Consider the following 24,894-nt stretch of genomic DNA (forward strand, 5'->3'; position numbering starts at 1 on the left):
TTTTATACACGCGTTACGTGAAAGTGATCGCTCACGCTTACGAGGCGTCAGTGAAACATCCGCCAGTTTTCCCCTCAGTTATACAAGATACAGGAAAACCTGTTGACAAAATAATATACAGTAGGTGATGATATTTGTGTTCCTGTGTCTGCTGCCCCCAAGTGGCCAAAAGAATACATTAGATTCTGCATTTTTTTCAGTCGATAGTGACATTTATTTTGTAAGTACACTACCGATCAAAGGTTTTGGGGTCACCTATACAATTTTTGTTGTGTTTTCCATTAAAAGTCACTCTTTTATTCATCAAAAGAGTTGCAAAATGGATAGAAAATATAGTCAAGACATTGATGAGATTAGAAATAATCGTCAAAGAACCAGCAAAAGTGTTTTCAGCTGTGCTAACATCATTGCACAAGGGTTTTCAAGGGTTTTTTAAGCCTTTTAACGCGATTAGAAAACACAATGTACCATTAGAACATTGGAAATGGGCCTCTATACACCTATGTAAAGATTAAGAACCAGCAGCTAGAATAGTCGTTTACCACATTGACAATGTATAGAGTGTATTTCTGATTCATTTGATGTTATATTCAGTGATAAAAAGTACTTTTCCTTCAAAAATAAGGACATCAAACTTAAAGAACAAATGAAGAATGTATGTCTTCAGCATCTCCAGCTGCCACAAACCCCGTCTAATTCTGTTTTTACGTTCATTTCCTGTCCCATTTTCAGTTAAAAGTTGCAAAAGTTTCCTCTTCCACTTGTACACACTTGTAACTCATTTCAAGCGCATTGATCGTGATTGGCGCCGATCACTGTTGTCAGATTAACTCCGCCGCGAGTGTTGATGCGCGACAAAAACTACTGTGCGCTCGGGAAACACAGACCCGAATGACACAAATCAAAACAGTGCCGCCCGCGCTCCATCGTGCTCTGCTCCACAAAAAAAACATCTTGGAACGATGATCTAACGCGACAATTAGGCTGGATTGATTTTTGTGGCCTCCCACCAGCACACGAGTTCATCACTGTGTGTGTGTTTGTGCCTATCTTTGAGTGTGTGTGTGTGTCAAGACAATGAGAAACAGATCTCATTTTCTTCAGCGTGGTAGGAAATGTTTTTATACATATATATATATATATGTATATATATATTCATATATACAAAACATTTGCCTAATTTAGGCTCCGCTTCCTTACATCCGCTCCAGTGTGTACCGCTCTTGAAAGCTTATTTATGTTTTCTTAACCAAGTCAAGTTCCTGAAAATGACTCGTTCCAACTCCAGTTCAAGTTTCATTTTCCCCCCGTTTTTATACGAGCTTGATTCGATGCACATGTTCGCCGATGATTGAAGCGTCTCTTGCTGAATCGCTGCAGCGCGGCTGCAGAGCTGAAAGACGTGAGCCCAGTCCGGAGGAGAGAGAGTCGTAAAAACCGCAAACGAGCAAAGCTCTAAATTAGTGTCATTTGCTGCTTTTTAGAACTCACATTCTCCCCTCGTCATTTCATCAGCTACGGTTACTTGCCGACTGATGCTCCTGACTGTTCGAGTTTCGGCTTCCACTGTGCGCCGCGCGCGTAATAGACTCCAACACACGACTTGATTTGTGAACGTCAAGGTTCCCCCGGCGGAGCCGTTTCGACTGTTACAGTTTGCAGGAAAAGCAGATGAGACGAGTAAATCTCCGCGCCGCACTGTGGGGAGCCATCTTTGTTGCGAGTCAGGGGTTTGTGTACAGAAAGCCCTGAAGGATCGCAGTGCTGACCTGGGATCTTTTGTTGGACCACATGACCTCACAGTATGAGCTTTACTGTGACATATGAGATAAACTGGTCCCCGATCACCAGTTCTATTCGGGGGGACAATTTATGCTTGTGGGTTTGGTTTAAATAGCTTTGCTGCCATGTTATTCTGCTTTGTTTTTCCTTCTGAGCGTTAAAGATGATCCAACAACTCAAACTGTATAATCGTGTAATAGTTCTAATGCTCCGTTTGTCTTTGGCAGGCCATGCTCCTGAGTCGTGACGGTCAGTACCTGCTGACAGGTGGAGATGGAGGAGTTGTGTCAGTCTGGCAGGTTCACAGTCTCAAGCAGCTCTTCACGTATCCTGGCTGCGACGCAGGAGTCCGATCCATGGCCATTTCACATGACCAAAGGTAACACACACACACACACACACACACACACACACACACACACACACACACACACACACACACACACACACACACACACACACACACACACACACACACACACACACACACACACACACACACACACACACAGAAACATTTGGATAAACAAAACGTGGAAATGCCTTAGAGCTGCAAAATGATTCAATTGTAATGAATTCTTTGTTATGTGGAGCAAAGAAACGCAGAAAATATTCACATTTAAGAAGCTGAAACAATCAGAAATCTTGTTTTAATCGTGAAAAAAGCCAAAAAATGTACGATTAATTTAGTAATCGGTTATTAAACGATTCATTCGAGCGATTAGACTTCCGGCTTAGGACGCAAACCGAGGGAGCTCCTGCAGAATAGTTTGATATTTTACTTTTTGACAACTTTCTGATTAAGTTACTTGGGGTGTAGTAGTAGTTTATTGATTAGATTACTTTTTAAAAATGCCCCCAAAACCGAACAAAGGAGGAAACGCATCACAACCACAGGTGCGGCCTGATCAACAAGCTAAGACCTCGTCTCAGAGTGACTCGAGATTGATTGTTTAATTAATGCAACAACAATTAAATTATTTCAATTTTAAAAAAGGGGAAAGTTATGACCTTTAAAAACATTTAATTCAAAATTCTTCCTCTTCCTCATAAATAAGTGTGTTTGGAATTATATGACAATACATATTTAATATTTTAGGCTCCTGTTCGTATCCATACGAATCTTGCGACAGCGAACACACTCCTCCTGGCGCGAAATAATATCCCAAATGGCACGGAAATAAGCTCCAAAATCGTCAGAAATGGGAAAATTTAAGTTTATTAGTTAAAAGTAAACTACTGTTCAAAAGTTTGGGGTCACCTATAGAATTTTTGTTGTGTTTTCCATTAAAAGTCACACTTTTATTCATCAAAAGAGTTGAAAAATGAAGAGAATATACAGTCAAGACATTGACAAGATTAGAAATAATGATTTTAATCCAAATAAAGAAGCAGCAAAACTGTTTTCAGCTGTGCTAACATCATTGCACAAGGGTTTTCTAATCATCCAATAGTCTTCTAACGCGATTAGCAAACACAACGTACAATTAGAATACTGGATATGGGCCTCTATACACCTATGTACATATTCCATATTCCAAACAGACGTTTGCAGCTAGAATAGTGTTTTTTCTGTGTATTTCTGTTTCATTTAATGTTATATACATTGATAAAAAGTGATTTTCCTTCAAAAAACTATGTGAGCCCAAACTTTTGAAGCCTAACCTGCTAGTTTATTTGAAAGTTTATTTTGACACTCCCACTGTTTCCTCCTCCTCTCAGGTGCATCATCACCGGCATGGCGTCTGGAAGTATCGTGCTCTTCTACAACGACTTCAACAGGTGGCACCACGAGTACCAGACCAGGTACTGAGCGTGACTGACACAAGAGTCTCGGACCCTGACGAAGATCCAGACTGTTGTTGTTCCAGAGTGAACTCTTCTTTATCAAAGGCACTATTCTGTCTATACTGTTAATCCTGAATGTATCTCACAGGAGAGAGAAAGAAAGAAAGAGAGGAAAAAAAGAATCAAAACTATTTTTTAAAAAAGGGGGCGTTGCTATATTTTGTAGATGCGATAGAAGTTTTCATATAAAATCATAGGGTGAGGGTTGTGTTACTGTACGGTTAAAAACAAATCTATTTTTAGCTGTAAGAGTCTATTTTCATCTCCTCTAGGAAACAAAGAAAGAGGATTACGGGGAGCTAGTGGAAACACCAATCTGAATATTTATGTACTTTAGGGTGAGTGATTTTTTTTGTGTATGTGGGGAATAATTAAGATATCTTTCACTTTTAATATGCTTTTTTTTTTGGGCCATTTTGGCAAACACTGACATTAGTAACGAAGAGTTGAAATTGTACTGGAGAGAGACGAATACATGAAGAGGGAATTTACATTATATTCACCATTTCTCTTTACATATATATATATATACTGTTTAGATTGTAGTCTTTCATATTTATAATTTTCATCTTCTGTGCACGGCTCCTTTCACGTCAAACACAGATATTTAAATACGTCAATCAATAAAACACAAAGTCGGAAAACGAGCTTTACTTTAAAGAGGACGACGACACTTCTTTCATTTGACGTTTCTCTCCTAAATGACTGAATAATGCAACGTTGAATCACTTATTTAAAACTGTTTGACCTCAGATTAGGACATTTTTTATTATTTCACCATCACGTCAAAGTCCTCTTAAGAGGCAGCGCGTCTCTGAAACGGCAAAAAAACGAGACGGTGAAGGACTTTACTTGCGTCCAGACATCATGAAATGAGTGATAACAAGTCGGTGATGACATTATTCCTGTGGTCGTCGGTAAACCGAGCGTCCTCTTGTGTCTTTTGATTTGGAGGAGACATTCCTTTGGAGTCAAATTATGGTGCGTTTTGAAAACTACTGTTAATCTATCAACTGATATATTATTATTATTTTTTTTTTTTTTGCAATCATTTCTGGTGTGTTTTGTGTTCTGAGTTTTGACAATAAAATAAAATTTTATAACTTCAAAAACTGCTCCTGGTGTTAATGCGTGACTCCATAGCACCCTCTGCTGGCCACATATAGGTAACACAGACAAATCCACCACAAACAAGTTAATTTCAAACCTTTATTGCTTTTTTTGGGTGTTTTTTTTAACAGTAAAGCAGCAACTTGATGCCTAATGAAGACTTTTTTTTGCACCTTTCACTGTCTTCATACATGTTTCCCTTTATGACAAAACATATGAAACTACCTTTAAACTACAAATTACATCATTGAAGCTAAATGACCTACGTGGATGTGTATGTGTGTGTGGAGGGATTTGTCGTGGAAGTGGGAGACGAGTGTTCCGGGATAAATTCTGTCCTGTTTAAATGGAAACAAATGACATGATATCGGATATAAAGCAACGCTGGATGTTGATAAAGGCAAACTTTTAAGTTTCACACACAGAGCTAATAAAAAAAAAACAATCCAGTGACTTAATTTGAAGGAACAGCATGGACTCATTTCACAATGGAGCATCAATTCTAATTATTCATAATATGTCAGATTTGGTTTCTGGTGATAATCTTGACGATGATGCCTTTCAATAAACAACATCCCAAACAGTTTAACAGTAAGGATTGGTCGGCGAGGGTAAATAAATGGTATTTCTGGATCATTCCTATAGGGTAATTGTATATAACTGAGATTATCGTAGATAATTTAAAAGGAAAAACTGTTTCCTAAATGTTTCTCTTGTTTCCGTCCTGCGTCTAAAATTATAGGAAAGTATTTACAGTTTGAATCTTTGGTTAAAAATGCTCACCAGGTGCAGAGGAGACGCGAAGTTTTAAACTCTAGGCCACATTATACTTCTCCGACTGCGTATGCGTTATCCGTCTGCGTCACCACGGAGACGCCTCGAGCATTTATACTTCTGCGTCGTGGTGACGGACACTCGCTGCAATTTCCCGCCCGATCAGTAGGGGTCGCTGCGCAAGGTTGTTGTGCTTCTGGCTACAGTGAGCAATGGCGTCCGAGAAAGAAAGAGAGAGAAAGACTGTTGTTGTTGAAAAAGTGGCCGTTTCTCACTTTTCTGTGTCACGGAACGCAGTTTTAAGATAATTTGAGGCGAGAAATTGGCCATTTAGAGTCTAAACATGTGCTGTGTGTGTTAAGATATGACGTATTTATAGTTCGGCAGCGGCGTTATCGGCGGGGATCAGCTCCGCCTCTGTCAGGACGCCCGGAGCGCACTGAGAGCCGGCACAGAGCAGCTTAGCTCGGCCTGTCCTGAGGACCAATCGCAGCTCTTGCCGTCTCCGTAGTCCCTTGACGGAGTGACGGACACTTAAAAAATATTTCGTGCACCCGGAGACGACGCAGAGGCTCTTCGACAGGTTCTGCGTCGACGCAGAGGACTCTGCGTAGCTACGCAGAGCACTTTACGCAGGAGTATAAATTGGCCTTGTGTTCTTTAACGTGATTTAAAGAACACAAGGATTCTCAAATGACTTATTAGCTGCAAGGTACTTTGGGTAGATATTACATCTGTTTTATTCACCCCTCTATATCTCTAAGTTGCCAGAAAAAAGGGCTTTAACTGAAATCTATTTGTGCTAATAATAAAGGCTGCAGGTAGCTTGGTATGTATGTATGTGAGTGACACCACTTTGGGATCATTCTGTGTGGCGACTATTTACAGTAGAGCTCAGACGCAAAAGAAATGAGGTAATAAATAAAAGGGGAAAAAAATCGCATTAATGTGATACAGTAATTTATGACTTCCAAACGCAAAAACCCACTCAGAACACTGATTTAAATTCCCATGATCCACATCCTCCATAATAAATATAGACCTATATATATATATATATACACACACAATCAAGTCTTTTTCAAACTCTGAGAAAACGCCTCACATCCTCTGGCTCAGTTTACAGCCACAGGAAAAGCTCACGGCAGATGTTTACTCGCCTGATTCCACGTCTGATGATGAATACGAGGATGGACGAGCGAGTGGAGAGACTTTCAAACCTCCAAAGCTGCACGACATGGAGGCGTCGTGGATCTTGGAGGTGAAGAAGTAGCCTCTTTAGCGGGAGAAGATGGTTTGGTTGAAGACGAGGAAGGAGAAGAGAGCGATGGAGGTGATGGAAGGTGAAAAGAAGAGGCGATGGGGAACGTTTCAGCAGAAGGTGAAGGTGAGAATCGAAGTGAACTCATGGGAGCCGAGGGAGGAAGACGAAGCTGAGCAGCGAACAGGTCGTTCAGATCATCTTCAGGCTGAAGAGGCTCTGTGGTCTCAGCAGGTGGTGATGGTGGTGATGATGGTGGTGGTGCTTTCACGATGTCTGATGCTTGTTTGGTCGCAGAAGCCAGTCCCGACTTCGTTGGCGAAGCCGGTGACGTCGGGCCCGGACAATGACGAGCGGCGAGCTGGAGGTTCTCCTTATCAAGAGCTGTGTTCTGGCGAAACAAGAAGAGGAGGAATGAGCTTCAGGTGAAACATCAGAGAGGGAAAATCAGAAGTCAGGTGGGTCAATCTACACCGACAACGACGACGACGTGACTTACTCGTTAAATAATGACCCTTTTTTGGGCCATTATTTGTAATTTATATGAATGAAAACACAAACAACTGAAAAATACGGTGAAAAGTATGGTTCATACAGACTGATGCCACAAATAGGCAAATAAAATATGTAAAAAGTGCCGCTGTGTGCAGAAAAAGGGCAGATTAAAGGTGCATTACGTAAAAAATCTAAAGCACAATATGTCACAGAGACTCAGAAATAATATTCATATAACAAACTGAACTCACCAACAACAACAGTACAGCCAAAATATTTGCATTAAAAATAATCTTTTGCAGACTGCAAATCATGTTTTGGCATGTGGCGCCACCTACTGCCCATCTACCAATCATTGCAGTCAGTAGAGTCTCAGCTGCATAGCAACCACGGGTTGCCAGTTACGTCAGAAAACGAAACCTAAAAGACCTCTGTATTTTGAATTTGAATGTAGTACTCGTTTTTGGCCACATTCTTACATATGGCACCTTTAACTCTGTGGTTTGTCCCATGTAAGGTCAATAATGTTGTTGTTGTGGGACAGAAAACATCATTTTTTTTGCCCTTGTGCTGAACACCAGCAGCGGTAGAGTGAGAGAGGCGTAGCGTTAAAGTGTTAGTACGTACCCTTGCCTTGGAGCTAATTCGGAAGGAACGTAATGCAGGGAAAGAGAAGCAAACAAAAGGGGGGACAGAGACGAGGTCTTACTCACAGCGTCACAAAATAAAACACGACAAAGCATGAGACGGCAAGTGGACGGCTCGTTGTTCCAGCGCAGAGGCGAACCGTTTAATTCAAACTCCACAAAGTGAGAAGATATTTGAGAAAACTGAGCTGGAACAAAACGTCAGACTTTCTTCTAAGTGACTTTTTCAGGCGAAATGTGTTGGTGAATTAAGTATTTAGATAACTTCAGAGAAAAATGGGACTAAAAATGCAGCGGTGAGATGAACGACTGGTTAGAGATGAGGCTGGTGTTACTCTGTGTTTTCATTATTTATTCATATTAGATCAACAAAATCACATTAAAAGACTAAAACTGCTTTTATTCAGCAGCAGTCCCAAAAGCACAGTAAGTGAACATTGTGCTATTTCTATGAAAACTTTTACAGTGTTTATCAAATGTATTAGACCACCAACTAAAGCCTAAATTAACAGCATTGATAATAGTCAAAATCATGTTTTTATGTTTCTGTGATAATGTGTTAATACACCAGTATTTAGAAGCTCTTTAACCAAAAGGATATTTTAAATGCTAAAATATAATTATTGTCGTTATCCAATAATTTTCAAACAGAAACAAATAGTAAAGCATTATTATTTCTGGATCAAATTATAGTTACTTTAAATAAATTATAATTATTTACTAATTGGTTGAATGTTATGCTTGATTCATTTCTGAATTCTGGTTCAAATTTGAGTATAAAATGGTGAATTCAGTTCTTAAATATTCATGTTTGTTGGTCTAACTAATTTGTTTAGTCGGATTAAGTCGGAATATTATTCTCTCAATATATACTATATATATATATGTTTATAAAAAAATAATACTAATACTAATACTAATAATAATAATAATAATAGCTCTTTTTCATGTGATTTGCTACTAAAAAAAAAAAATAGCACCATCTTCATCATCTCAAATGAATGTTTCATTCATCCATCTCTGCAATTTCATCCTACAGAATGGTGCCAGCAGCAGCAGCAGCACAGTTCTTCAGTTATTCCACAAGATGGCGCCAGAGCTCAATCAACATAATGTAACAAGTGCTTTGAAACCAATTCATAGACACAGAGAGAAGATTTTATTTTTTTCCAGAGATATTATAAAAGTGATAATTAGGAAAAAACACAACAGCAGAGAGGGACGTTAATGACGCTGCTGCAGCATTATCCACATGCTAAATAACCTTTAATGGAGATTCTTCAAAACATCCCGTACAAGTTAGATTGATACACGTGGAGTGAAAATGTGATTGAATGAGAAGCAAGCGGTTAAAAAACCAGGTGTTAGTGAGGTCAACATCCGTTAGAATGCTAAGAGAAGTCGCTGAGGGGCAGTGGGTCTGATAAAGAAACAGGAAGGAAGGGAAGGGAGGAGGGTGAAGGGAAGGGCGATGGCTGGAAAGGAAGATCGTGGTGGGGGAGGAGTGTGTGTACCCGGCTTTCAGCTCCAGGCGTCCCCTGTGGTCCTGGGTCGGGTGTGAGGAAGGGGTGAGGAGGAGGAGGAAGAAGGGAGTGGATGGAGAAGAGGAAGAGGAGGAGGAGGAGGAGCCAAGGCCCGCGTTTACACCTCAAACTGTCAAATGAAATTGACGACAACATGAGGCCGTTGGCAGCAAACGAGGTACTCAGATTCAAATGTTGCTAAGTCAAAGAAGCTTCCCCTTCCCCCCCTTTGCAGACGGAAGAGAGTGACCTGATGAGACGAGGAGCGGAGGAAGTCAAAGTGTGTGTGACAGGAAATGATGTCAATGGGGATCAGGACAGACAGGATGGAAGGATGCGACTACGACAGGGGGGTAACTTAACCACGGCTGTGTTTATTTGCATCAATCCACCTCTAAAACCCAGACTTGCATGTTCACAAGTTGCTCGTGACTAGTTTTTAAAGATAATCTCAAATCAGGATTGATGCCAGTGATGAAGTCAGGGAAGATTCAGATGAAATGAATCAATCTCCTGTATTTGGGTAAAACATTTGCCGTCGTAACACTGTAAAATGTTTGGAAGAAGACCCGGCACATGCTAAACTCGTGTCGTAATGAAAGATTTACGAGGTTGTAAGATTATGAATAAAAAGGAAATATGCCAGTTAATCTCAGTAGATAGGGGAAAATCCTATTTTCTGTTTGTGAGTGTGCTTACCATGATGACTGACACTCCAGCTGTTGTGTTGTTGTGCCTCGGCGCAGTGTTGAAGTGTGCTTTTAGTTTACCTGTCACCTCCATCTGCATGTTGTTCTCCATGACTGCATCGTCCTATAAACACAAACACATCCACACATTTTTATGGGAATCAGAATTGGTCAGATGATCGGATATTTAAAGTACGTCGTCCAAAATTTGACAAAAACGTCATAGTATAGTATGTCGTACAAAGATGGTCAAAAACATCATAGTATAGTATGTCGTCCAAAAGTGGTCAAAATCTCATAGTATGGTCAAAACTTGACAAAAACGTCCTATAGTATGTAGTACGTCATACTATACTGTGTCGTCCAACATGTGACCATTTTTGGAGAAAAAAGAAGTTTGGTCCAAAATTTGACAAAAACGACATACTATACTATGTCGTCCAAAATCTGACAATTTTTTTGAAAAACATTTTTTTGGTCCAAAACTTGACAAAAACGTCAAACTATACTATGTAGTATGTTATACTTTACTATGTCTCCAAAATGTGACAATTTTTGGGGAAAAAAACATTTGGTCCAAAATTTGACAAAAACGACATACTATACTATGTCGTCCAAAATCTGACAATTTTTTTGAAAACCCTTTTTTTGGTTCAAAACGTGACAAAAACGTCATACTATACTATTTATGACGTCATACTATACTATGTCTCCAAAATGTGACCATTTTTGGAGAAAAAAAAATTGGTCCAAAATTTGACAAAAACGACATACTATACTATGTCGTCCAAAATCTGACAATTTTTTTGAAAACCCTTTTTTTGGTTCACAACGTGACAAAAACGTCATACTATACTATGTAGTACGTCATACTATACTATGTCTCCAAAATGTGACCATTTTTGGAGAAAAAAAAATTGGTCCAAAATTTGACAAAAACGACATACTATACTATGTCGTCCAAAATCTGACAATTTTTTTGAAAACCCTTTTTTTGGTTCAAAACGTGACAAAAACGTCATACTATACTATTTATGACGTCATACTATACTATGTCTCCAAAATGTGACCATTTTTGGAGAAAAAAGAAATTGGTCAAAAATTTGACAAAAACGACATACTATACTATGTCGTCCAAAATCTGACAATTTTTTTGAAAACCCTTTTTTTGGTTCAAAACGTGACAAAAACGTCATACTATACTGTGTAGTACGTCATACTATACTATGTCTCCAAAATGTGACCATTTTTGGAGAAAAAAAAATTGGTCCAAAATTTGACAAAAACGACATACTATACTATGTCATCCAAAATCTGACAATTTTTTTGAAAACCCTTATTTTGGTTCAAAACGTGACAAAAACGTCATACTATACTGTGTAGTACGTCATACTATACTATGTCTCCAAAATGTGACAATTTTTGGAGAAAAAAAATTGGTCCAAAATTTGACAAAAACGATATACTATACTATGTCGTCCAAAATCTGACAATTTTTTTGAAAACCCTTATTTTGGTTCAAAACGTGACAAAAACGTCATACTATACTATGTAGTACGTCATACTATACTATGTCTCCAAAATGTGACCATTTTTGGAGAAAAAAAAATTGGTCCAAAATTTGACAAAAACGACATACTATACTATGTCCTCCAAAATCTGACAATTTTTTTGAAAACCCTTATTTTGGTTCAAAACGTGACAAAAACGTCATACTATACTGTGTAGTACGTCATACTATACTATGTCTCCAAAATGTGACAATTTTTGGAGAAAAAAAATTGGTCCAAAATTTGACAAAAACGATATACTATACTATGTCGTCCAAAATCTGACAATTTTTTTGAAAACCCTTATTTTGGTTCAAAACGTGACAAAAACGTCATACTATACTATGTAGTACGTCATACTATACTATGTCTCCAAAATGTGACCATTTTTGGAGAAAAAAAAATTGGTCCAAAATTTGACAAAAACGACATACTATACTATGTCGTCCAAAATCTGACAATTTTTTTGAAAACCCTTTTTTTGGTTCAAAACGTGACAAAAACGTCATACTATACTGTGTAGTACGTCATACTATACTATGTCTCCAAAATGTGACCATTTTTGGAGAAAAAAAAATTGGTCCAAAATTTGACAAAAACGACATACTATACTATGTCGTCCAAAATCTGACAATATTTTTGAAAACCCTTTTTTTGGTTCAAAACGTGACAAAAACGTCATACTATACTATGTATGACGTCATACTATACTATGTCTCCAAAATGTGACCATTTTTGGAGAAAAAAAAATTGGTCCAAAATTTGACAAAAACGACATACTATACTATGTCATCCAAAATCTGACAATTTTTTTGAAAACCCTTTTTTTGGTTCAAAACGTGACAAAAACGTCATACTATACTGTGTAGTACGTCATACTATACTATGTCTCCAAAATGTGACAATTTTTGGAGAAAAAAAATTGGTCCAAAATTTGACAAAAACGATATACTATACTATGTCGTCCAAAATCTGAATTTTTTTTTGAAAACCCTTATTTTGGTTCAAAACGTGACAAAAACGTCATACTATACTATGTAGTAGGTCATACTATACTATGTCTCCAAAATGTGACCATTTTTGGAGAAAACAAAATTGGTCCAAAATTTGACAAAAACGACATACTAAACTATTTATGACGTCATACTATACTATGTCTCCAAAATGTGACCATTTTTGGAGAAAAAAAAATTGGTCCAAAATTTGACAAAAACGACATACTATACTATGTCGTCCAAAATCTGACAATTTTTTTGAAAACCCTTTTTTTGGTTCAAAACGTGACAATAACGTCATACTATACTATGTAGTACGTCATACTATACTATGTCTCCAAAATGTGACCATTTTTGGAGAAATAAAAATAGTCCAAAATTTGACAAAAACGACATACTATACTATGTCGTCCAAAATCTGACCATTTTTTTGAAAACCCTTTTTTTGGTCCAAAACGTGACAAAAACGTCATACTATACTATGTAGTACGTCATACTATACTATGTCTCCAAAATGTGACCATTTTTGGAGAAAAAAAAATTGGTCCAAAATTTGACAAAAACGACATACTATACTATGTCGTCCAAAATCTGAAATTTTTTTTGAAAAGCCTTTTTTTGGTTCAAAACGTGACAAAAACGTCATACTATACTATTTATGACGTCATACTATACTATGTCTCCGAAATGTGACCATTTTTGGAGAAAAAAAAATTGGTCCAAAATTTGACAAAAACGACATACTATACTATGTCGTCCAAAATCTGACAATTTTTTTGAAAACCCTTATTTTGGTCCAAAACGTGACAAAAACGTCATACGATACTATGTAGTACATCATACTATACTATGTCTCCAAAATGTGACCATTTTTGGAGAAAAAAAAATTGGTCCAAAATTTGACAAAAACGACATACTATACTATGTCGTCCAAAATCTGACAATTTTTTTGAAAACCCTTTTTTTGGTCCAAAACGTGACAAAAACGTCATACTATACTATGTAGTACGTCATACTATACTATGTCTCCAAAATGTGACCATTTTTGGAGAAAAAAAAATTGGTCCAAAATTTGACAAAAACGACATACTATACTATGTCATCCAAAATCTGACAATTTTTTTGAAAACCCTTTTTTTGGTTCAAAATGTGACAAAAACGTCATACTATACTGTGTAGTACATCATACTATACTATGTCTCCAAAATGTGACCATTTTTGGAGAAAAAAAAATTGGTCCAAAATTTGACAAAAACGACATACTATACTATGTCGTCCAAAATCTGACAATATTTTTGAAAACCCTTTTTTTGGTTCAAAACGTGACAAAAACGTCATACTATACTATTTATGACGTCATACTATACTATGTCTCCAAAATGTGACCATTTTTGGAGAAAAAAAAATTGGTCCAAAATTTGACAAAAACGACATACTATACTATGTCGTCCAAAATCTGACAATTTTTTTGAAAACCCTTATTTTGGTTCAAAACGTGACAAAAACGTCATACTATACTGTGTAGTACGTCATACTATACTATGTCTCCAAAATGTGACAATTTTTGGAGAAAAAAAATTGGTCCAAAATTTGACAAAAACGATATACTATACTATGTCGTCCAAAATCTGACAATTTTTTTGAAAACCCTTATTTTGGTTCAAAACGTGACAAAAACGTCATACTATACTATGTAGTACGTCATACTATACTATGTCTCCAAAATGTGACCATTTTTGGAGAAAAAAAAATTGGTCCAAAATTTGACAAAAACGACATACTATACTATGTCGTCCAAAATCTGACAATTTTTTTGAAAACCCTTTTTTTGGTTCAAAACGTGACAAAAACGTCATACTATACTGTGTAGTACGTCATACTATACTATGTCTCCAAAATGTGACAATTTTTGGAGAAAAAAAAATTGGTCCAAAATTTGACAAAAACGACATACTATACTATGTCATCCAAAATCTGACAATTTTTTTGAAAACCCTTATTTTGGTTCAAAACGTGACAAAAACGTCATACTATACTGTGTAGTACGTCATACTATACTATGTCTCCAAAATGTGACAATTTTTGGAGAAAAAAAATTGGTCCAAAATTTGACAAAAACGATATACTATACTATGTCGTCCAAAATCTGACAATTTTTTTGAAAACCCTTATTTTGGTTCAAAACGTGACAAAAACATCATACTATACTATGTAGTACGTCATACTATACTATGTCTCCAAAATGTGACCATTTTTGGAGAAAAAAAAATTGGTCCAAAATTTGACAAAAACGACATACTATACTATGTCCTCCAAAATCTGACAATTTTTTTGAAAACCCTTATTTTGGTTCAAAACGTGACAAAAACGTCATACTATACTGTGTAGTACGTCATACTATACTATGTCTCCAAAATGTGACAATTTTTGGAAAAAAAAATTGGTCCAAAATTTGACAAAAACGATATACTATACTATATCGTCCAAAATCTGACAATTTTTTTGAAAACCCTTATTTTGGTTCAAAACGTGACAAAAACGTCATACTATACTATGTAGTACGTCATACTATACTATGTCTCCAAAATGTGACCATTTTTGGAGAAAAAAAATTGGTCCAAAATTTGACAAAAACGACATACTATACTATGTCGTCCAAAATCTGACAATTTTTTTGAAAACCCTTTTTTTGGTTCAAAACGTGACAAAAACGTCATACTATACTGTGTAGTACGTCATACTATACTATGTCTCCAAAATGTGACCATTTTTGGAGAAAAAAAAATTGGTCCAAAATTTGACAAAAACGACATACTATACTATGTCGTCCAAAATCTGACAATATTTTTGAAAACCCTTTTTTTGGTTCAAAACGTGACAAAAACGTCATACTATACTATGTATGACGTCATACTATACTATGTCTCCAAAATGTGACCATTTTTGGAGAAAAAAAAATTGGTCCAAAATTTGACAAAAACGACATACTATACTATGTCATCCAAAATCTGACAATTTTTTTGAAAACCCTTTTTTTGGTTCAAAACGTGACAAAAACGTCATACTATACTGTGTAGTACGTCATACTATACTATGTCTCCAAAATGTGACAATTTTTGGAGAAAAAAAATTGGTCCAAAATTTGACAAAAACGATATACTATACTATGTCGTCCAAAATCTGAAATTTTTTTTGAAAACCCTTATTTTGGTTCAAAACGTGACAAAAACGTCATACTATACTATGTAGTAGGTCATACTATACTATGTCTCCAAAATGTGACCATTTTTGGAGAAAAAAAAATTGGTCCAAAATTTGACAAAAACGACATACTATACTATGTCGTCCAAAATCTGACAATTTTTTTGAAAACCCTTTTTTTGGTTCAAAACGTGACAAAAACGTCATACTATACTGTGTAGTACGTCATACTATACTATGTCTCCAAAATGTGACAATTTTTGGAGAAAAAAAAATTGGTCCAAAATTTGACAAAAACGACATACTATACTATGTCATCCAAAATCTGACAATTTTTTTGAAAACCCTTATTTTGGTTCAAAACGTGACAAAAACGTCATACTATACTGTGTAGTACGTCATACTATACTATGTCTCCAAAATGTGACAATTTTTGGAGAAAAAAAATTGGTCCAAAATTTGACAAAAACGATATACTATACTATGTCGTCCAAAATCTGACAATTTTTTTGAAAACCCTTATTTTGGTTCAAAACGTGACAAAAACGTCATACTATACTATGTAGTACGTCATACTATACTATGTCTCCAAAATGTGACCATTTTTGGAGAAAAAAAAATTGGTCCAAAATTTGACAAAAACGACATACTATACTATGTCCTCCAAAATCTGACAATTTTTTTGAAAACCCTTATTTTGGTTCAAAACGTGACAAAAACGTCATACTATACTGTGTAGTACGTCATACTATACTATGTCTCCAAAATGTGACAATTTTTGGAAAAAAAAATTGGTCCAAAATTTGACAAAAACGATATACTATACTATATCGTCCAAAATCTGACAATTTTTTTGAAAACCCTTATTTTGGTTCAAAACGTGACAAAAACGTCATACTATACTATGTAGTACGTCATACTATACTATGTCTCCAAAATGTGACCATTTTTGGAGAAAAAAAATTGGTCCAAAATTTGACAAAAACGACATACTATACTATGTCGTCCAAAATCTGACAATTTTTTTGAAAACCCTTTTTTTGGTTCAAAACGTGACAAAAACGTCATACTATACTGTGTAGTACGTCATACTATACTATGTCTCCAAAATGTGACCATTTTTGGAGAAAAAAAAATTGGTCCAAAATTTGACAAAAACGACATACTATACTATGTCGTCCAAAATCTGACAATATTTTTGAAAACCCTTTTTTTGGTTCAAAACGTGACAAAAACGTCATACTATACTATGTATGACGTCATACTATACTATGTCTCCAAAATGTGACCATTTTTGGAGAAAAAAAAATTGGTCCAAAATTTGACAAAAACGACATACTATACTATGTCATCCAAAATCTGACAATTTTTTTGAAAACCCTTTTTTTGGTTCAAAACGTGACAAAAACGTCATACTATACTGTGTAGTACGTCATACTATACTATGTCTCCAAAATGTGACAATTTTTGGAGAAAAAAAATTGGTCCAAAATTTGACAAAAACGATATACTATACTATGTCGTCCAAAATCTGAAATTTTTTTTGAAAACCCTTATTTTGGTTCAAAACGTGACAAAAACGTCATACTATACTATGTAGTAGGTCATACTATACTATGTCTCCAAAATGTGACCATTTTTGGAGAAAAAAAAATTGGTCCAAAATTTGACAAAAACGACATACTATACTATGTCGTCCAAAATCTGACCATTGTTTTGAAAACCCTTTTTTTGGTTCAAAACGTGACAAAAACGTCATACTATACTATTTATGACGTCATACTATACTATGTCTCCAAAATGTGACCATTTTTGGAGAAAAAAAAATTGGTCCAAAATTTGACAAAAACGACATACTATACTATGTCGTCCAAAATCTGACAATTTTTTTGAAAACCCTTATTTTGGTCCAAAACGTGACAAAAACGTCATACGATACTATGTAGTACATCATACTATACTATGTCTCCAAAATGTGACCATTTTTGGAGAAAAAAAAATTGGTCCAAAATTTGACAAAAACGACATACTATACTATGTCGTCCAAAATCTGACAATTTTTTTGAAAACCCTTTTTTTGGTCCAAAACGTGACAAAAACGTCATACTATACTATGTAGTACGTCATACTATACTATGTCTCCAAAATGTGACCATTTTTGGAGAAAAAAAAATTGGTCCAAAATTTGACAAAAACGACATACTATACTATGTCATCCAAAATCTGACAATTTTTTTGAAAACCCTTTTTTTGGTTCAAAACGTGACAAAAACGTCATACTATACTGTGTAGTACATCATACTATACTATGTCTCCAAAATGTGACCATTTTTGGAGAAAAAAAAATTGGTCCAAAATTTGACAAAAACGACATACTATACTATGTCGTCCAAAATCTGACAATATTTTTGAAAACCCTTTTTTTGGTTCAAAACGTGACAAAAACGTCATACTATACTATGTATGACGTCATACTATACTATGTCTCCAAAATGTGACCATTTTTGGAGAAAAAAAAATTGGTCCAAAATTTGACAAAAACGACATACTATACTTTGTCGTCCAAAATCTGACAATTTTTTTGAAAACCCTTATTTTGGTTCAAAACGTGACAAAAACGTCATACTATACTGTGTAGTACGTCATACTATACTATGTCTCCAAAATGTGACAATTTTTGGAGAAAAAAAATTGGTCCAAAATTTGACAAAAACGATATACTATACTATGTCGTCCAAAATCTGACAATTTTTTTGAAAACCCTTATTTTGGTTCAAAACGTGACAAAAACGTCATACTATACTATGTAGTACGTCATACTATACTATGTCTCCAAAATGTGACCATTTTTGGAGAAAAAAAAATTGGTCCAAAATTTGACAAAAACGACATACTATACTATGTCGTCCAAAATCTGACAATTTTTTTGAAAACCCTTTTTTTGGTTCAAAACGTGACAATAACGTCATACTATACTATGTAGTACGTCATACTATACTATGTCTCCAAAATGTGACCATTTTTGGAGAAATAAAAATAGTCCAAAATTTGACAAAAACGACATACTATACTATGTCGTCCAAAATCTGACCATTTTTTTGAAAACCCTTTTTTTGGCCCAAAACGTGACAAAAACGTCATACTATACTATGTAGTACGTCATACTATACTATGTCTCCAAAATGTGACCATTTTTGGAGAAAAAAAAATTGGTCCAAAATTTGACAAAAACGACATACTATACTATGTCGTCCAAAATCTGACAATTTTTTTGAAAAGCCTTTTTTTGGTCCAAAACGTGACAAAAACGTCATACTATACTATTTATGACGTCATACTATACTATGTCTCCAAAATGTGACCATTTTTGGAGAAAAAAAAATTGGTCCAAAATTTGACAAAAACGACATACTATACTATGTCGTCCAAAATCTGACAATTTTTTTGAAAACCCTTTTTTTGGTTCAAAACGTGACAAAAACGTCATACTATACTATGTCGTACATCATACTATACTATGTCTCCAAAATGTGACCATTTTTGGAGAAAAAAAAATTGGTCCAAAATTTGACAAAAACGACATACTATACTATGTCGTCCAAAATCTGACAAGTTTTTTGAAAACCCTTTTTTTGGTTCAAAACGTGACAAAAACGTCATACTATACTATTTATGACGTCATACTATACTATGTCTCCAAAATGTGACCATTTTTGGAGAAAAAAAAATTGGTCCAAAATTTGACAAAAACGACATACTATACTATGTCGTCCAAAATCTGACAATTTTTTTGAAAACCCTTTTTTTGGTTCAAAACGTGACAAAAACGTCATACTATACTATGTAGTACGTCATACTATACTATGTCTCCAAAATGTGACCATTTTTGGAGAAATAAAAATAGTCCAAAATTTGACAAAAACGACATACTATACTATGTCGTCCAAAATCTGACAATTTTTTTGAAAACCCTTTTTTTGGTTCAAAACGTGACAAAAACGTCATACTATACTGTGTAGTACGTCATACTATACTATGTCTCCAAAATGTGACCATTTTTGGAGTAAAAAAAATTGGTCCAAAATTTGACAAAAACGACATACTATACTATGTCGTCCAAAATCTGACAATTTTTTTGAAAACCCTTTTTTTGGTTCAAAACGTGACAAAAACGTCATACTATACTATGTAGTATGTCATACTATACTATGTCTCCAAAATGTGACCATTTTTGGAGAAAAAAGATTGGTCCAAAATTTGACAAAAACGACATACTATACTATGTCGTCCAAAATCTGACAATTTTTTTGAAAACCCTTTTTTTGGTTCAAAACGTGACAAAAACGTCATACTATACTATGTAGTACATCATACTATACTATGTCTCCAAAATGTGACCATTTTTGGAGAAAAAAGAAATTGGTCCAAAATTTGACAAAAACGACATGCTATACTATGTCGTCCAAAATCTGACAATTTTTTTGAAAACCCTTCTTTTGGTCCAAAACGTGACAAAAACGTCATACTATACTATGTACTACGTCATACTATACTATGTCTCCAAAATGTGACCATTTTTGGAGAAAAAAAAGATTTGGTCCAAAATTTGACAAAAACGACATACTATACTATGTCGTCCAAAATCTGACCATTTTTTTGAAAACCCTTTTTTTGGTTCAAAACGTGACAAAAACGTCATACTATACTATGTAGTACGTCATACTATACTATGTCTCCAAAATGTGACCATTTTTGGAGAAAAAAAAATTGGTCCAAAATTTGACAAAAACGACATACTATACTATGTCGTCCAAAATCTGACAATTTTTTTGAAAAGCCTTTTTTTGGTTCAAAACGTGACAAAAACGTCATACTATACTATTTATGACGTCATACTATACTATGTCTCCAAAATGTGACCATTTTTGGAGAAAAAAAAATTGGTCCAAAATTTGACAAAAACGACATACTATACTATGTCGTCCAAAATCTGACAATTTTTTTGAAAACCCTTTTTTTGGTCCAAAACGTGACAAAAACGTCATACTATACTATGTAGTACGTCATACTATACTATGTCTCCAAAATGTGACCATTTTTGGAGAAAAAAAAATTGGTCCAAAATTTGACAAAAACGACATACTATACTATGTCGTCCAAAATCTGACAATTTTTTGAAAACCCTTTTTTTGGTTCAAAACGTGACAAAAACGTCATACTATACTATGTAGTACGTCATACTATACTATGTCTCCAAAATGTGACAATTTTTGGAGAAATAAAAATAGTCCAAAATTTGACAAAAACGACATACTATACTATGTCGTCCAAAATCTGACAATTTTTTTGAAAACCCTTTTTTGGTTCAAAATGTGACAAAAACGTCATACTATACTATTTATGACGTCATACTATACTATGTCTCCAAAATGTGACCATTTTTGGAGAAAAAAAAATTGGTCCAAAATTTGACAAAAACGACATACTATACTATGTCGTCCAAAATCTGACAATTTTTTTGAAAACCCTTTTTTTGGTTCAAAACGTGACAAAAACGTCATACTATACTATATAGTACGTCATACTATACTATGTCTCCAAAATGTGACCATTTTTGGAGAAAAAAAAATTGGTCCAAAATTTGACAAAAACGACATACTATACTATGTCGTCCAAAATCTGACAATTTTTTTGAAAACCCTTTTTTTGGTCCAAAACGTGACAAAAACGTCATACTATACTATATAGTACGTCATACTATACTATGTCTCCAAAATGTGACCATTTTTGGAGAAAAAAGAAATTGGTCCAAAATTTGACAAAAACGACATACTATACTATGTCGTCCAAAATCTGACCATTTTTTTGAAAACCCTTTTTTTGGTTCAAAACGTGACAAAAACGTCATACTATACTATGTAGTACGTCATACTATACTATGTCTCCAAAATGTGACCATTTTTGGAGAAAAAAAAATTGGTCCAAAATTTGACAAAAACGACATACTATACTATGTCGTCCAAAATCTGACAATTTTTTTGAAAAACCCTTATTTTGGTCCAAAACGTGACAAAAACGTCATACTATACTATGTAGTACATCATACTATACTATGTCTCCAAAATGTGACCATTTTTGGAGAAAAAAAAATTGGTCCAAAATTTGACAAAAACGACATACTATACTATGTCGTCCAAAATCTGACAATTTTTTTGAAAACCCTTTTTTTGGTTCAAAACGTGACAAAAACGTCATACTATACTATGTAGTACGTCATACTATACTATGTCTCCAAAATGTGACCATTTTTGGAGAAAAAAAAATTGGTCCAAAATTTGACAAAAACGACATACTATACTATGTCGTCCAAAATCTGACAATTTTTTTGAAAACCCTTTTTTTTGGTTCAAAATGTGACAAAAACGTCATACTATACTATGTAGTACGTCATACTATACTATGTCTCCAAAATGTGACCATTTTTGGAGAAAAAAAAATTGGTCCAAAATTTGACAAAAACGACATACTATACTATGTCGTCCAAAATCTGACAATTTTTTTGAAAACCCTTTTTTTGGTTCAAAACGTGACAAAAACGTCATACTATACTATTTATGACGTCATACTATACTATGTCTCCAAAATGTGACCATTTTTGGAGAAAAAAAAATTGGTCCAAAATTTGACAAAAACGACATACTATACTATGTCGTCCAAAATCTGACAATTTTTTTGAAAACCCTTTTTTTGGTTCAAAACGTGACAAAAACGTCATACTATACTATGTAGTACGTCATACTATACTATGTCTCCAAAATGTGACCATTTTTGGAGAAAAAAAAATTGGTCCAAAATTTGACAAAAACGACATACTATACTATGTCGTCCAAAATCTGACAATTTTTTTGAAAACCATTTTTGGTTCAAAACGTGACAAAAACGTCATACAATACTATGTAGTACATCATACTATACTATGTCTCCAAAATGTGACCATTTTTGGAGAAAAAAAAATTGGTCCAAAATTTGACAAAAACGACATACTATACTATGTCGTCCAAAATCTGACAATTTTTTTGAAAACCCTTTTTTTGGTTCAAAACGTGACAAAAACGTCATACTATACTATGTAGTACGTCATACTATACTATGTCTCCAAAATGTGACAATTTTTGGAGAAATAAAAATAGTCCAAAATTTGACAAAAACGACATACTATACTATGTCGTCCAAAATCTGACAATTTTTTTGAAAACCCTTTTTTGGTTCAAAACGTGACAAAAACGTCATACTATACTATGTAGTACGTCATACTATACTATGTCTCCAAAATGTGACCATTTTTGGAGAAAAAAAAATTGGTCCAAAATTTGACAAAAACGACATACTATACTATGTCGTCCAAAATCTGACAATTTTTTTGAAAACCCTTTTTTGGTTCAAAATGTGACAAAAACGTCATACTATACTATTTATGACGTCATACTATACTATGTCTCCAAAATGTGACCATATTTGGAGTAAAAAAAATTGGTCCAAAATTTGACAAAAACGACATACTATACTATGTCGTCCAAAATCTGACAATTTTTTTGAAAACCCTTTTTTGGTTCAAAATGTGACAAAAACGTCATACTATACTATTTATGACGTCATACTATACTATGTCTCCAAAATGTGACCATTTTTGGAGAAAAAAAAATTGGTCCAAAATTTGACAAAAACGACATACTATACTATGTCGTCCAAAATCTGACAATTTTTTTGAAAACCCTTTTTTTGGTTCAAAACGTGACAAAAACGTCATACTATACTATATAGTACGTCATACTATACTATGTCTCCAAAATGTGACCATTTTTGGAGAAAAAAAAATTGGTCCAAAATTTGACAAAAACGACATACTATACTATGTCGTCCAAAATCTGACAATTTTTTTGAAAACCCTTTTTTTGGTCCAAAACGTGACAAAAACGTCATACTATACTATATAGTACGTCATACTATACTATGTCTCCAAAATGTGACCATTTTTGGAGAAAAAAGAAATTGGTCCAAAATTTGACAAAAACGACATACTATACTATGTCGTCCAAAATCTGACCATTTTTTTGAAAACCCTTTTTTTGGTTCAAAACGTGACAAAAACGTCATACTATACTATGTAGTACGTCATACTATACTATGTCTCCAAAATGTGACCATTTTTGGAGAAAAAAAAATTGGTCCAAAATTTGACAAAAACGACATACTATACTATGTCGTCCAAAATCTGACAATTTTTTTGAAAAACCCTTATTTTGGTCCAAAACGTGACAAAAACGTCATACTATACTATGAAGTACATCATACTATACTATGTCTCCAAAATGTGACCATTTTTGGAGAAAAAAAAATTGGTCCAAAATTTGACAAAAACGACATACTATACTATGTCGTCCAAAATCTGACAATTTTTTTGAAAACCCTTTTTTTGGTTCAAAACGTGACAAAAACGTCATACGATACTATGTAGTACATCATACTATACTATGTCTCCAAAATGTGACCATTTTTGGAGAAAAAAAAATTGGTCCAAAATTTGACAAAAACGACATACTATACTATGTCGTCCAAAATCTGACAATTTTTTTGAAAACCCTTTTTTTGGTCCAAAACGTGACAAAAACGTCATACTATACTATGTAGTACGTCATACTATACTATGTCTCCAAAATGTGACCATTTTTGGAGAAAAAAAAATTGGTCCAAAATTTGACAAAAACGACATACTATACTATGTCATCCAAAATCTGACAATTTTTTTGAAAACCCTTTTTTTGGTTCAAAACGTGACAAAAACGTCATACTATACTGTGTATGACGTCATACTATACTATGTCTCCAAAATGTGACCATTTTTGGAGAAAAAAAAATTGGTCCAAAATTTGACAAAAACGACATACTATACTATGTCGTCCAAAATCTGACAATTTTTTTGAAAACCCTTATTTTGGTTCAAAACGTGACAAAAACGTCA

The 24,894-nt window shown here is 34.6% G+C and overlaps 2 protein-coding genes across 2 annotated transcripts in view; one reads left to right on the forward strand and one right to left on the reverse strand.

Annotated features, from left to right (window-relative positions):
* Positions 1-3,635, forward strand: part of lrba (LPS-responsive vesicle trafficking, beach and anchor containing) — a gene marked incomplete at its 5' end in the record, with an annotated part of 183,053 nt that extends 179,418 nt beyond the window's left edge. Inside the window, 2 exons of the mRNA XM_083909541.1 lie at positions 2,010-2,161; positions 3,505-3,635. Coding sequence (XP_083765667.1) covers positions 2,010-2,161; positions 3,505-3,595 — 243 coding nt within the window. The 3' untranslated portion in view covers positions 3,596-3,635. The remainder of the gene's footprint in view (positions 1-2,009; positions 2,162-3,504) is intronic.
* Positions 3,636-6,728: 3,093 nt separating this feature from the next.
* Positions 6,729-24,894, reverse strand: part of dclk2a (doublecortin-like kinase 2a) — a gene marked incomplete at both ends in the record, with an annotated part of 62,941 nt that continues 44,775 nt past the window's right edge. The window contains 2 exons of the mRNA XM_083909369.1: positions 6,729-7,166; positions 10,140-10,253. Of these exons, the coding sequence (XP_083765495.1) occupies positions 6,729-7,166; positions 10,140-10,253 (552 nt within the window). The remainder of the gene's footprint in view (positions 7,167-10,139; positions 10,254-24,894) is intronic.

Source organism: Microchirus variegatus (genome assembly GCF_963457635.1).
Source record: "Microchirus variegatus genome assembly, chromosome: 23".
Classification (NCBI taxonomy): domain Eukaryota; kingdom Metazoa; phylum Chordata; class Actinopteri; order Pleuronectiformes; family Soleidae; genus Microchirus; species Microchirus variegatus.